This window comes from Macaca nemestrina, chromosome 7, assembly GCF_043159975.1.
Source record: "Macaca nemestrina isolate mMacNem1 chromosome 7, mMacNem.hap1, whole genome shotgun sequence".
NCBI classification, from domain to species: domain Eukaryota; kingdom Metazoa; phylum Chordata; class Mammalia; order Primates; family Cercopithecidae; genus Macaca; species Macaca nemestrina.
In genome coordinates, this window is record NC_092131.1 from 49,596,380 (window position 1) to 49,608,837 (window position 12,458).

Here is a 12,458-nt window from a genome sequence, read left to right on the forward strand (position 1 = left end):
AAACTTAGTACATCTAGTTGTTTTTTTCCTCTTTGCATTACTCTGGTATTTTTACTTTGCCAGGCCAATGCTTCTAAATCTGTTGTTTTCAAATATCTTTGAAAGTATAATTCTTTTTCCAAACACTTTTGCTAAATTTTCTTTCAGATTATTCACGTTTTAGTTTTTGTCCAACAATTTGCCAAATAAGAGCCAGAATATAATTGGAGATAATGTACTTGTTAAACAAAGCTAAACTTACTACTAAGTAAATATAAAGAGTGACAGTGAAATTAAAAATAAGTAGATTTTTATATAAGAAATATTTTGAGAACAAATGTAATGCCTACAAATCGGAATCAATATTATCTTCTCAGAATTCACTTAATTTTCAGTTTTTTTCCAAGACATACCTGAATTTCCGCAGAAATAGTTTTAATCCATTCATCCACTGTCTTTCTGATCCTAATTTTCTCTGACATCTCTCTACGAAAGAGAAAAAGGAATTTTCTTAAATTAGCACTTACTGTCCTGAGCAGGACTTGGATCAGATCTAACTCTTATGTAGTTGTGAACCTGCTATCCTAATATCCTTCATCTGAAAAGGAAAGGATATTAGGATAGTAGGATGGGGGCCGAATATCCTTCATCCGAAAAGGAAAAACCAATGGTATTAGTTTTCATCAAACATTTGAATGATAAATGTTTGAAAAGCACATGTGGACCCAAGAAGATATGTACCAAAGAAAGAAAAAATTAAAAGAAAAATTTCCACCAGAAAAAAGTAGTACCACCATATATATATCCAAATTCCAACTTTATAATAAGTTCCACATCTTCAAAGGCAATAAAGAACCTTTTAAAAATATTAAAACATATTAAGGAAAATAAAGTGCTTAGAAAAAAATTGTGAAGAAAGCAGAACTGGCAGACTCATAAACAGCCTTGGCTGCCAACATCCTCTTACCTGTTGGTAGATAAAGCATTGATAAGCGAATACATGGCAGCTCCATCTTTTGCACGAATAATAGCTTCCAGGTTTTCTTCAAGTACTTTTTTATTGTTTTGTACTCCTCTCAAAATCTTCTCAGCATCTTTCAATATAGATCGTGTTGTATTGGTTGTGTGAAGCTTAACAGAATTCTGTGGTAGATCTGGAAGCTTCAACATACTCAGAGATTCTTTTGGCTTAAAAGAAAAAAAGACCAGAAAGTTACTAAACTCACATTGATTCCTTTAATCAAAACAACAGCTATCACTATTGTTGAGGCCATACATTGTACCAATATATACGAAGGACTCAATTTGTCAAACTGAAGACTTACAAAAGAATACTTAGCAATCAAAGTGTTTTTCCTCCATTTAGAAATATTAATATGGGCCAGGCGTGGTGGCTCATGCCTGTAATCCCAACACTTTTGGGAGGCCAAGCCTCCTCAGGTGGATCAGGAGTTTGAGACCAGCCTGGCCAACATGGTGAAACCCTGTCTCTACTAAAAATACAAAAATTAGCTGGGTGTGGTGGCACACGCTTGTAATCCCAGCTGCTCAGGAGGCTGAGGCAGAAGAAGTGCTTGAACCCGGGAGGTGGAGGTTGCAGTAAGCCGAGATTGCACCATTGCACTCCAGTCTGGGCAACAGAGTGAGACTCCGTCTCAACAACAACAACAAACTAATGTGAGTGTTAAGTAAAATAGAGGTGGGAAATCCATAGCAGTGCTAAGCAGTCCAGCGACCAATAATAATTTCTCTCTCTGCTGAAGAAAGCTAAAATAAAATAAAAGCAAGTTGGCTCTTTATGTATGGAAGGTAGGGCAGACACTGTGGATTGGATAAATGATGTCCCTTCATTCACAGGTCTCTTTTCCCCTTCCTCCCTTTCCAACAGAAGCTGGGAAGCCAGAGGTGGCTATATGACTCAGTCCTGGTCAAGGAGCGATAAGCAGAAATCACTTGGTGAAGGCCTCTGGAAATACTTTATAAATGGAACAGACATGGCTGACATGTCTTTTTCAGTGCTTTTTCTTCATTCTTCCTCCTAATTTCTATCTTTATAACTTTTTTTATTCCTTTATAATTTTTATCTTAACTAATCATCAATTTTAAGACCATTTCCATTTTACCTGGACCACGCTATTTGTTTCTTTCTCCTTTTGGCCAAGGTCATGAAGAACATCATCAGACTTCTGCAGAGTCACTTTAGTTGTTCCTAGCTCTTCACAGGAAGGAAATCTTTGAGAAGGTAGAGTTTCAACGCTATAGAAGATTTTTTTAAAAAGTTTCCTAAATTGTTGTAAATTCAGTAAACATTTCATTAAACAAATCTTTGATACAGTCTTAGCTATAGATTACTAAATGGTATCCTATTAAAAAATTGAACCATGGAATTAATCAGTTACGTGATTAAACAAATGAAACAGAAAATCACAAGAGACAAAATGATCTAACCAGAAAAGTTTAGACGTAGCAGAAAAGGAACAGGAAAAGGTTATGCTTTCAAGAAGCTAACATCCAGAAGCACTTCCAGATTGGTGAAGAACTTCTGAAAATCTGCTTCTCCATAAGCACAATGAGAACTCTAGCAAAAATCATCAAAATCAAGTTTCTCTAACCTCTGGAAATTAAACACTTGCAAGAACCTGAGGAGCATTTATTCAAGAAAAATGTCTGACTCTAGGCAAGAAGAGCAAGTTTTATGGAATTTATTTAACTTGCCTCATCTTCAGGACCCTTATTCCCAACTCTGTGGTGGCCTTGTAAACCAACAGCCTCACAACCACTAAAGACAATAGAATGGTTTCAAGCTCTCCTAAAAGTCTCATTCATAGTATTTGTCTTTATTTGACCTGACTCAACTTTAGCGCAGTGAGTAACTATCCCCAGGGCATTTTTCAAAAACAGTGGCAACTGTTTAACATCTCAGCAGCCTGAGGTAGTGATACTAGTTGGGGCAAACAAGACTGTGGTCAACAGATGTTAAAAATCTAGGTAATAAGATGTCCATAGTGGAGTTTTGAAAAGCTCCAACATATTGCTAGGAATCTAGAAAGTCATGCCTTCTAGTCCACATACAGGGCTATGTACATGTCCAAGAGGGACCTGGGAAGTTCCTAATCACTCACTTCTGGCTGACCTTGAGGCTCTGCGCAAGTAGGAAGTGAAAGGTTAAAACAGACTCATAATCTGCCAGGCACTGGAGGCATGCTCTAGCACATGTGTGTGCGCACGCATGCATGCATACACACACACACACACACACACACACTCCATGGCAAAGAGAGGGAGAGTTATCAGTTCAAGGCAGTTAAGGAAATCTCTTTCCAATCATTAGCAGACTAAGCTAACAAAACAGAGACTTCAGTGGGAGCACATGACAAAGAACACAGACTTCACAGAATTAGTCCAGGAAAGTCACTAAACAAACAGCAACAACAATAAACTCTGGGAGGTGAAAGAATCTAATTTCCAGAGCTGCCACACTGTATTATTTAAAATGCCCAGTTTTCAAGAAAAATTTATGAGACATACAAAGAAACAGGAAAGTAGAGCCAAACACAGAAAAAAGCACAGTCAAAAGAAACCGCTGTTGAGAAATCCCAGATATTAGACTTACTAGGCAAAGACTATAAATCAGCTATTACTAGAAGAAACCAGTTTTAAAATTAAAAGAAAGTATAAGAATGAAGTCTTGCCAAATATAGAATGATCAATAAAGACATAGAAAATATTTTTTAAAAGACAAACAGAAATTCTGCAGTTGAAAAATATAATAACCGAAATGTATAATTCACTAGAGGGGCTCAACACCATATTTGAGTTGGCAGAAGAAAGAATCAACAAACTTTAAGACAGGCTAATTGAGATTATCCAGTCTGAGAAATGGAAAGAAAAATGGATGAAGAAAAATTAACAGTCTTAGAGACCTGTGGGACACCATCAAGCACACCAACATACAACTCCTCATCAGAAACCATAGAATCCAGAAGGCAGTCAGGTGACATATTCAAAATGTTGAAAGAAAAAAAAACATCTACCAAAAATTCTACATGTAGCAAAACTATCCTTCAAAAGTGAAGGAGGGGACACCAGGGGTGTGTGTGCAGAGAGGGATAACCATGTGAAGAGACAGCAAGCGGGAGGCCACCTGTAAGTCAAGAAGAAAGGCCTCAAAAGAAACCAACCCAGCTAGCACCTTGATCTTGAACTTCCAGCTTCCACAACTATGAGAAACCAAATGTCTGTTTAAACAACAAAAAAAAGTGAAAAAGAAATTAAGACAATACCAGATAAACAAAAACTGAGACAATTCACTGCTAACAGACCTACCCTATAAGAAATACTATCAGGAATCCTTCAGGGTGGAATAAAAGGATCCTGAATCCATATGAAGAAATAGAGTACTGGTAAAGATGAACTATATAGGTGAATATAAAAGCTAGTATACATATTTTTGTTGGTATCTCTTTTCTTTTCCTATTTGATTTAAAAGACAGCTGCATCAAGTAATAATTATCAGACTACATAGATGAGCTTATAACGTATAAAGATGTAATTTGTATGATAATAATAGAAGAAAGAAAAGGGGAGGGAACGAGGCTTTACTGGAGCAAAGTTTCTGAATAATACTGAAATTAAATCACTATTAATCCAAATTAGATTGCTTTAAGTTAATATGTTAATTGTAATTCCTAGAGTGACCACTAAGAAAATAACTCAAAAAATAACAGTAAATGACAAAAGAATTAAAACGGTGCAACTAAAAAATGTCTAATACAAAAGAAGGCACTAAGGAACAGTGAACCTAAAAGACCTAAGGCATATAGAAAGCAACACGGTAGACATAAATCCTACCTTATCAGTAATTACATTAAATGTAAATAGACTGAAATTATACAATATCTCCATATAAAATTACTCAACATATACTCCTCTAGTTTTTATTACTGTAGTTTTCAAGATGTTGAAGATAAATATAATTATCATGGCCCAGATTTGATTTTTTAAAAAATTTTTATTATGTAAAACTTCAAATATACACAAATATATAGAAAATACTAAAATGAACCTCATATACCCAATATTTAACTACAAAAATCATTAACTTTTGGTTGGCCTCATTTTATCTATACTCCCCAACCTACTTGCCCCTACCCTATATTGGATTATTTTTTGAAACAAATCCTAGATATCATTTAATCAGAAATGAATGATCTGCATACATTAGAAATTAATAATCTGCATTTTGAAAAAATGAGATATTCATTTCATAGCTATATTATAGAAAGGGGGAAGATATATTAGCATCAGAAAATAGTAACTAAATCTAAGTTAAATTTAAGAAGCAATGCTATAATTTATTAAAAGTCCCAAAGAAATGTGAAAAATCTGAAGAAAGCTCTTTTCAATCTAGTTTTCATTCCAATCTCTTGTTGTCACCTGTTTGTCTTCTCAGGAGTCCATCCTATTTTTGACCTAGTTAGTGAGGTGGTATTTGATGATTCACTTTTTCTTGTCAAAGAATCATTATTATTCAAAATTTGTTCCAATAGTCTTACATTTCCTGAAATAGAAGAGATGTAGTATCATTTTCCAAATACTAATTCATTTATCTTGTATATAACATCTCATATATTCGTATTCTGGCCTAAGTTAGCTTCTTATGATGATTATCTACTCAATTTATAGCCTACAAGCCAGGCGTGGTGGCTCACGCCTGTAATCACAGCACTTTGGGAGGCTGAGGCGGGTGGATCACCTGAGGTCGGGGGTTTGAGACCAGCCTGACTAACATGGAGAAACCCGTCTCTACTACAAATAGAAAAAATTAGCTGGGCGTGGTGGTGCAGGCCTGTAATCCCAGCTACTTGGGAGGCTGAGGCAGGAGAATTGTTTGAACCTGGGATGCGGAGGTTGCAGTGAGCCGAGATCGCGCCATCACACTCCAGCCTGGGCAACAAGAGCGAAACTCCATCTCAAAAAAAAAGAAAAAAAATTTATAGCCTACAATGTAGCCTATAATTTAGGCTATAAATACACTCATCAAATAAAACTAAATATTTATACCTCATAAAAACTATACCGCAACCAGGCGCAATGGCTCATGCCTGTAATCCCAGCATTCTGGGAGGCCGAGGCAGGAGGATTGCTTAAGGCCAGGAGTTTGAGACCAGCCTGGGCAACAAAGCAAGACCCTGTCTCTATAAAAAAAAAAAAAAAACATAAACAAGTAAGTAAAAGTTTGAATTAACAGAAAAACCCCTAAATTTATTTCCATCACAGAAAAAAGGAATTTGAGAAGTGTCACCATCACAAAGTCCAGTAAAATAGATGATTTGTACAAATTAGTAAAGAAGAGATTTATCTATTTCTTCAAAGTACCAATTAAGTGGATCTATCCTTTAGCCTTGTTTATATGTAGTAAGACTACATAGTAATTTTTGGTGTGAGGTTGCCTTCTTTATTAAAGATTTTATTATTTTGTGACTTTCTTAAAACTCTTTAAATGTGCCTAAGATAAGACTTGCATGCATTTAAATTATTCCAAGAATAAAAGTGTTTAGTTTAATATTTCACTTACTTTTGTTAGAAGGGGTACATTTTAAGACTGTAACATACTATTTTCTTTTAATTTATTTCCATAGATTTTTGGGGAACAGGTGGTATTTGGTTACGTAAGTAAGTTCTTTATTGGTGATTTGTGAGATTTTGGTGCACCCATCATCTGAGCAGTATACACTGAACCCAATTTGTAGTCTTTTATCCCTCACCCCCTTCCCACCCTTTCCCCACAAGTCCCCAAAGTCCATTGTATCATTCCTATGGCTCTGCATTCTCATAGCTTAGCTTCCATTTATGAGTGAGAACATATGATGTCTGGTTAATACACGTCCCTTATGAAAGTTCCTGTTCTGTGTTAAAAAGTTCATATATGGCCGGGCACAGTGGCTCATGCCTATAATCCCAGCACTTTGGGAGGCCAAGGCGGGTGGATCACAAGGTCAGGAGATCGAGACCATGCTGGCTAACACAGTGAAACCCCGTCTCTACTAAAAATACAAAAAAATTAGCCTGGTATGGTGACATGCGCCTGTAGTCTCAGCTACTCAGGAGGCTGAGGCAGGAGAATCCCTTGAACCTAGGAGGTGGAGGTTGCAGCAAGCTGCGATCGTGCCACTGCACACCAGGCTGGGTGACAGAGAGAGACTTCGTCTCAAAAAAAGTTCATATATCAGCACTTTTTCCAAGTGAACATGGTGATAAATGCTGTTTCTCTACGTTTTATTATTGAAATTCACACCTAAAAACAATATGAGGAAGCACACTCTAAAAATGATCAGCCTTACCTTCAGCAAAGCATTGTTTTTTGTTTATTAATAACAAAACTTGGCCAAGCGCAATGGCTCACATCTGTAATCCCAGCACTTTGGGAGGCTGAGGTGGGCAGATCGCTTGAGCCCAGGAGTTTGTGACCAGCCTGGGAAACATAGTGAAACCCCATCTCTAAGAAAAATACAAAAATTAGCCTGGTGTGGTGGCGTGTACCTGTAGTCCCAGCTACTCAGGAGGCTGAAGTGGGAAGATCAATTAAGCCTGGGGAGGTAGAGGCTGCAGTGAGCCATGATCACACCATTGTACTCCAGTCTGGGTGACAGAGTGAGACCCTGTCTCACAAAAAATAAATAAAAATTAACAAAACTTGTTCATTAAAAGTTTAAGTAATAACCTGTAAGAGATAGAATAATTAATTATAAATGTATACCTCCAACTCCTTTCACGAGGAATCTAAAGAAGCTTGATTTTCCCAGCAAGTATCATTTAAAGTAAAATATTACAAATACAGATCCCACTTCAGTTTCTACTAGGCACAGAAAATCTCATGACAATTTCCTAATTTGGGATAGGTCTAGTAAAAGTCTCTATTACCTCTGTGACAGGACACTTCCATATTTTCTTTTTCTTCCAAAAGATTTTCCCTCTTTGATAGCTCATCATCCCTTGAAACAGGTACAGGAGCAAATCTGCGAGGTGCTGGTGTCTCCAAAGGAGATTTCTGTTTATCAAAACTCGTATCTTCAACTTCTTTTAAAGATGCTTTAACAGAAAAATTTTTTAAACATTAACTTGCTTTTAAAAAGCTCTAAAAATTATAGCATATTACTCTTCCCTATACTTTAAAAATAAAGCCAAAATTATAAATTATTAACAAGTGTAGAGAAATAACTTCACCCCCATTAAAAATCAAAAGAAATGAAGACTACAAACATTTTACACTTACATCTAGTAAATATGAATCTATATGATAGTATTCAGAACTATTGAAGCAGTGATGAAACAGGAAGAGCCAGATACTTTTCATGGCAGTGAAAACTGATAAAGCATCTGGCAACAAGTATAGGAAGAATTAAAGTTTTATATAATTTAACTTAGTAATCTTAATCTTGTGAAATTATTATAAGGAAGTAACGTAAAAGAAAATGTGCTTAAAATATGATGATGTTTATTACAGTATTATTTATGAAGACGCAAACCTAAAAACTGTCTGAGTATCTGAAACAGGATAACGGTCAAGTAGATTGTGAAATAGTTATTCAATAGGCCACCCTTTAGTCATTACAAGTTAAAATTATGAAGACAACTATATAAAATATGGCAGATGTTTTTATGTGCTAGTAAAAAAGCTGTATAAAATGCTACAGTTACAATTATGTAAACACGATATATGCCCAAGAAAAAGCATAGAAAAATTAAGTTTAATTTACTGAATTTTTAATTTACTCATTTCTTTTATTTGTTACTGTAACATATATACAAAGAAACAAATTCAATTTACAATCAATAAAATAGACACCTTTTTCATGAAAACTCGAGTTTAAGAAAAACAAAACTATAAGCAAGAAATTCTCTGGAATTGAGTTATGAAAAAAGTGTCCACTGCTATTGAAGGCACTCAGGTGGGTCATACTGAAACATGAGTTCTGGCCCTAGCTCTGACATCCTCCCTCTCAAGTCAGGTAACCTTGAGCAGGCAAGTCATACCATTCTATGCTTCATTGTCCTCTCTTCATAACTTAAAAAAGGATTCATATTACTTCACAACAGTTCTTTGTTGTTGTTGTTAACAATGAAGCACAGAATGATATGACTTACCTTGAGCAGGCAAGTCATACCATTCTGTGCTTCATTGTCCTCTCTTCATAACTTAAAAAGGGACTCATATTACTTCACAACAGTTCTTTGTTGTTGTTGTTTGCTTTTTTGTTTTTGAAACAGCGTCTTGCTCTGTCACCCAGGCTGGAGTGTAGTTGCATGACCACAGCTCACTGAAGCCTCAACCTCCTGGGCTCAGGCAATCCTCTGACCTCAGCCTCCGAAGTAACTAGGACTACAGGCATGTGCTACCACACCTGGCTAATTTTTTTATTTTTACTTTTAGAGACAGGATCTCACTATATTTCCCAGGTTGGTCTCGAACTCCTGGGCTCAAGTGATCCTCTCATCTTGGCCTCTCAATGTGCTGGGCACAACAGTTTTGTAAGGACTACTCATTTACTGCAAAATGTAAAGCACCTTATAAGCGTGAGCAATCTTTAATGACTGTAATACAACAATGTTCTAACAAATCAAGTGTTGAAAATATTGTACTATATAGAGTTGTATATCATTAAAGGGATAGTCCCTCGATTTTCTTTAGTTCATTATTTAAATATCAATAACTTAGAAACACATTTATTCACTTATTTTAAATACTAAAGTTTGAACAAATAAGCTATGTATTCCTTTGTTAGATAGTCGCTCTGACAGAATCAAGAAAGAGCAAATATGCAGTTTGTCAGAGAACAGGAGAATTGATTTATTTACAAGCATTTTTGTAGTAAACAAGTAAATTTTTCCTAAATTTATAAGTGCTTCTGATAATTTATGAAGGTTATTAATTAAAACCACAGATAAGAACATAATCCATAATTTTAAAAAATTTCAAAATAACCTAAAAATTACTTGACGTAAAAAAAAGAACTCGTTTTATCTAAGACAAGGTAGCCTGAGAAAGAAAATTTTAAAAAAAAGAACATTAAAAAAAAACACCAAATAGTTTTATAAAACAAAAACTCCTATAAATAAATTTTATAAAACAAAAACTCCTACTGCTCAGGAAATATGTTTTCAGTTTATGCAGCACAAAGAAAATTCATAGCTGACATTTTTTATTCAGAGAACGACATATTTTTACCTTGTTTGGAAGCAAATGTGTTATATAAAGACGCATTACAGCTACCAAGATTAGGGTGTTCTGGTTTTACAGAATACTTTTCCACTGCTCTGGAGGAGGGCATACCGACAGGCTGAAAACTACTAGTCTTGAGTGCAGCACTAATAAAATGCGTCTAAAAGAAATAAGATTATTTCATTATTTTCAGATATCATTTGAAAGAGTCAGATGATAAAATACATTGAAATATTAGAGTTAAACATAATTTACTACATGTAATAAACAATGAAAAAATATATATTACATTGCAACTATCCACTATAGTAGCAGCAGCGATGCCATTGGCAAGATGTAGAATCACAAAGATGTGACTAAGCCTGACTCTGCTGTGTGACCTTAATCATTTTCCCTAACCATTCTAAACCTCAGTGTTGTTCTTTCTACCTTAGACATGGCTAAGGGGCCACTACAGCTGGCTAAGAGAAGACCAGGAAGGAGAGGCCCTTGCCCTAAACCTCTACTTGAATCAGAGAATTTTAAACCAAAACATCCTATCTTCTATATCCTAAATGGTAGGATTTTGTTCGAGGTCAAGGTTTGAAAATCATTGATAGTGAGTACTCAAATAAATACCCATGCTTAGCAGCAGCAATAAAATATGTGTTTGTATATTAATGGAAACTACACTGACAACACAGTTTTCAGCACTATTTATTAAAATACCTGAAATGGGGCCAGGCACAGTGGCTCACGCCTGTAATCTCAGCACTTTGGGAGGCCAAGGCAAGTGGATCACCTGAGGTCAGGAGTTCCACCCGTCTCTCCTAAAAATACAAAAATTAGCTGAGCGTGGTGGCGGGAGCCTGTAATCCCAGCTACCCAGGAGGCTGAGGCATGAGAATCACTTGAACCCGGGACACAGAGGTGACAGTGAGCCGAGATGGTGCCACTACACTCCAGCCTGGGCGACAGAGCGGGACTCTATCTCAAAAATAAAATAAAATATCTAAAATAAGCAAGTATCTTAACTAATAAAACTGGTTTCAAAAGAGAGGGTTTTATTGTTTTGTTTTAAATTTTGTGGGTACATAGTAGGTGTATATATTTATGGAGCACATGAAATATTTTGATACAGGCATGCAATGAGTAATAATCAAAACAGAATTTTATGCCAGGCCAAGAAAAACTTAAAAAGATTCATAGTTGTACAGAATTTCTAAAAGTGTGTTGAGATTCCTCTACATAAAACAGATGAAACAGACTCAACTAATTTCATTTCATTAAGCATTTACTGAACAACTAATATATCTAGTATGTAACCAAAACTTCAACTCTCTCTGTAATTATAAGCTTTATAAGTAAGACATCTAAATTAGCAAAGATTCCATTCTTCTAAAATTAGAAAGTCATCAAGTTATAGATTTAGTTATGGAAGGACGGATGATGGCAGATAAGTACTTAGGACCAGTAGGAGTCTCTCCTTAAGGAATAAATGTGCTTTTCAAATGTGTCATCTCGTTTTATCCTGAACAACAGAAAATATTTTCTAGGTAAAGAAATTGAGGCTTAAAATAGTAAAGTTATCTATAAACCAACAGATTTATAGACTCATTCCTGGTCTCTCACTAGATAATTTGCTGCATACTCAATTTTAGTCATGCAGGGAGTACTTACTAAACTTTACTTGGTATGCATATAATCATTCCAATAAAATATTATCTTTGACCACATGAAAAGCTCAAGATAAACCGTGTTAAGTCTTGAAAATTATAGCAAATTAATGTCTACTTTATGATGATATATTAAGTATAATAAACTTATTTTAGTACATTCTTCTGAATTTTTGTCTTAACAAAAAATATGTAATTTAGAAAATCATTAACAGACATATACACATATGTATAGATACACATGTATATAGATATACAATATATATATATTCATCGCTGTTGTTGTTGTCGTTAAGACAGAGTCTCGCTCTGTCACCCAGGCTGGAGTACAGTGGCACAATCTCAACTCACTGTAACCTCCACCTTCCGGGTTCAAGTGATTCTCCTGCCTCAGCCTCCTGAGTAGCTGGGACTACAGGCATGTGCCACCACGCCCAGCTAATTTTTTGTATCTTTGGTAGAGACGAGGTTTCACCATGTTGGCCAGGCTGGTCTTGAACTCCTGACCTCAAGTGATCCACCCACCTCAGCCACCCAAAGTGCTGGGATTATAGGGATGAGCCACTGTGCCCGGCCTGAATGTTATATTTTAATTTTTTGAA

The 12,458-nt window shown here is 35.7% G+C and overlaps 1 protein-coding gene across 15 annotated transcripts in view; it reads right to left on the reverse strand.

Moving 5' to 3' along the window:
- Positions 1-12,458, reverse strand: part of LOC105473617 (KIAA0586 ortholog) — a 123,548-nt gene that overhangs the window by 89,233 nt on the left and 21,857 nt on the right. For 11 of the 15 annotated variants that reach the window (XR_982355.2, XR_011625835.1, XR_011625836.1 and 8 more), the window contains 6 exons: positions 10,208-10,361; positions 7,903-8,070; positions 5,416-5,539; positions 2,103-2,235; positions 947-1,167; positions 393-465 (listed from right to left, as the gene is read on the reverse strand). Coding sequence is in view for 11 of the 15 variants with exons in the window: in XM_011727479.2 (XP_011725781.2) it covers positions 393-465; positions 947-1,167; positions 2,103-2,235; positions 5,416-5,539; positions 7,903-8,070; positions 10,208-10,361 (873 nt within the window). In the remaining 4 variants the exon portion in view is untranslated. The remainder of the gene's footprint in view (positions 1-392; positions 466-946; positions 1,168-2,102; positions 2,236-5,415; positions 5,540-7,902; positions 8,071-10,207; positions 10,362-12,458) is intronic. The other 4 variants (XM_071100102.1, XM_071100104.1, XM_071100100.1 and 1 more) reach the window with 1 other exon arrangement.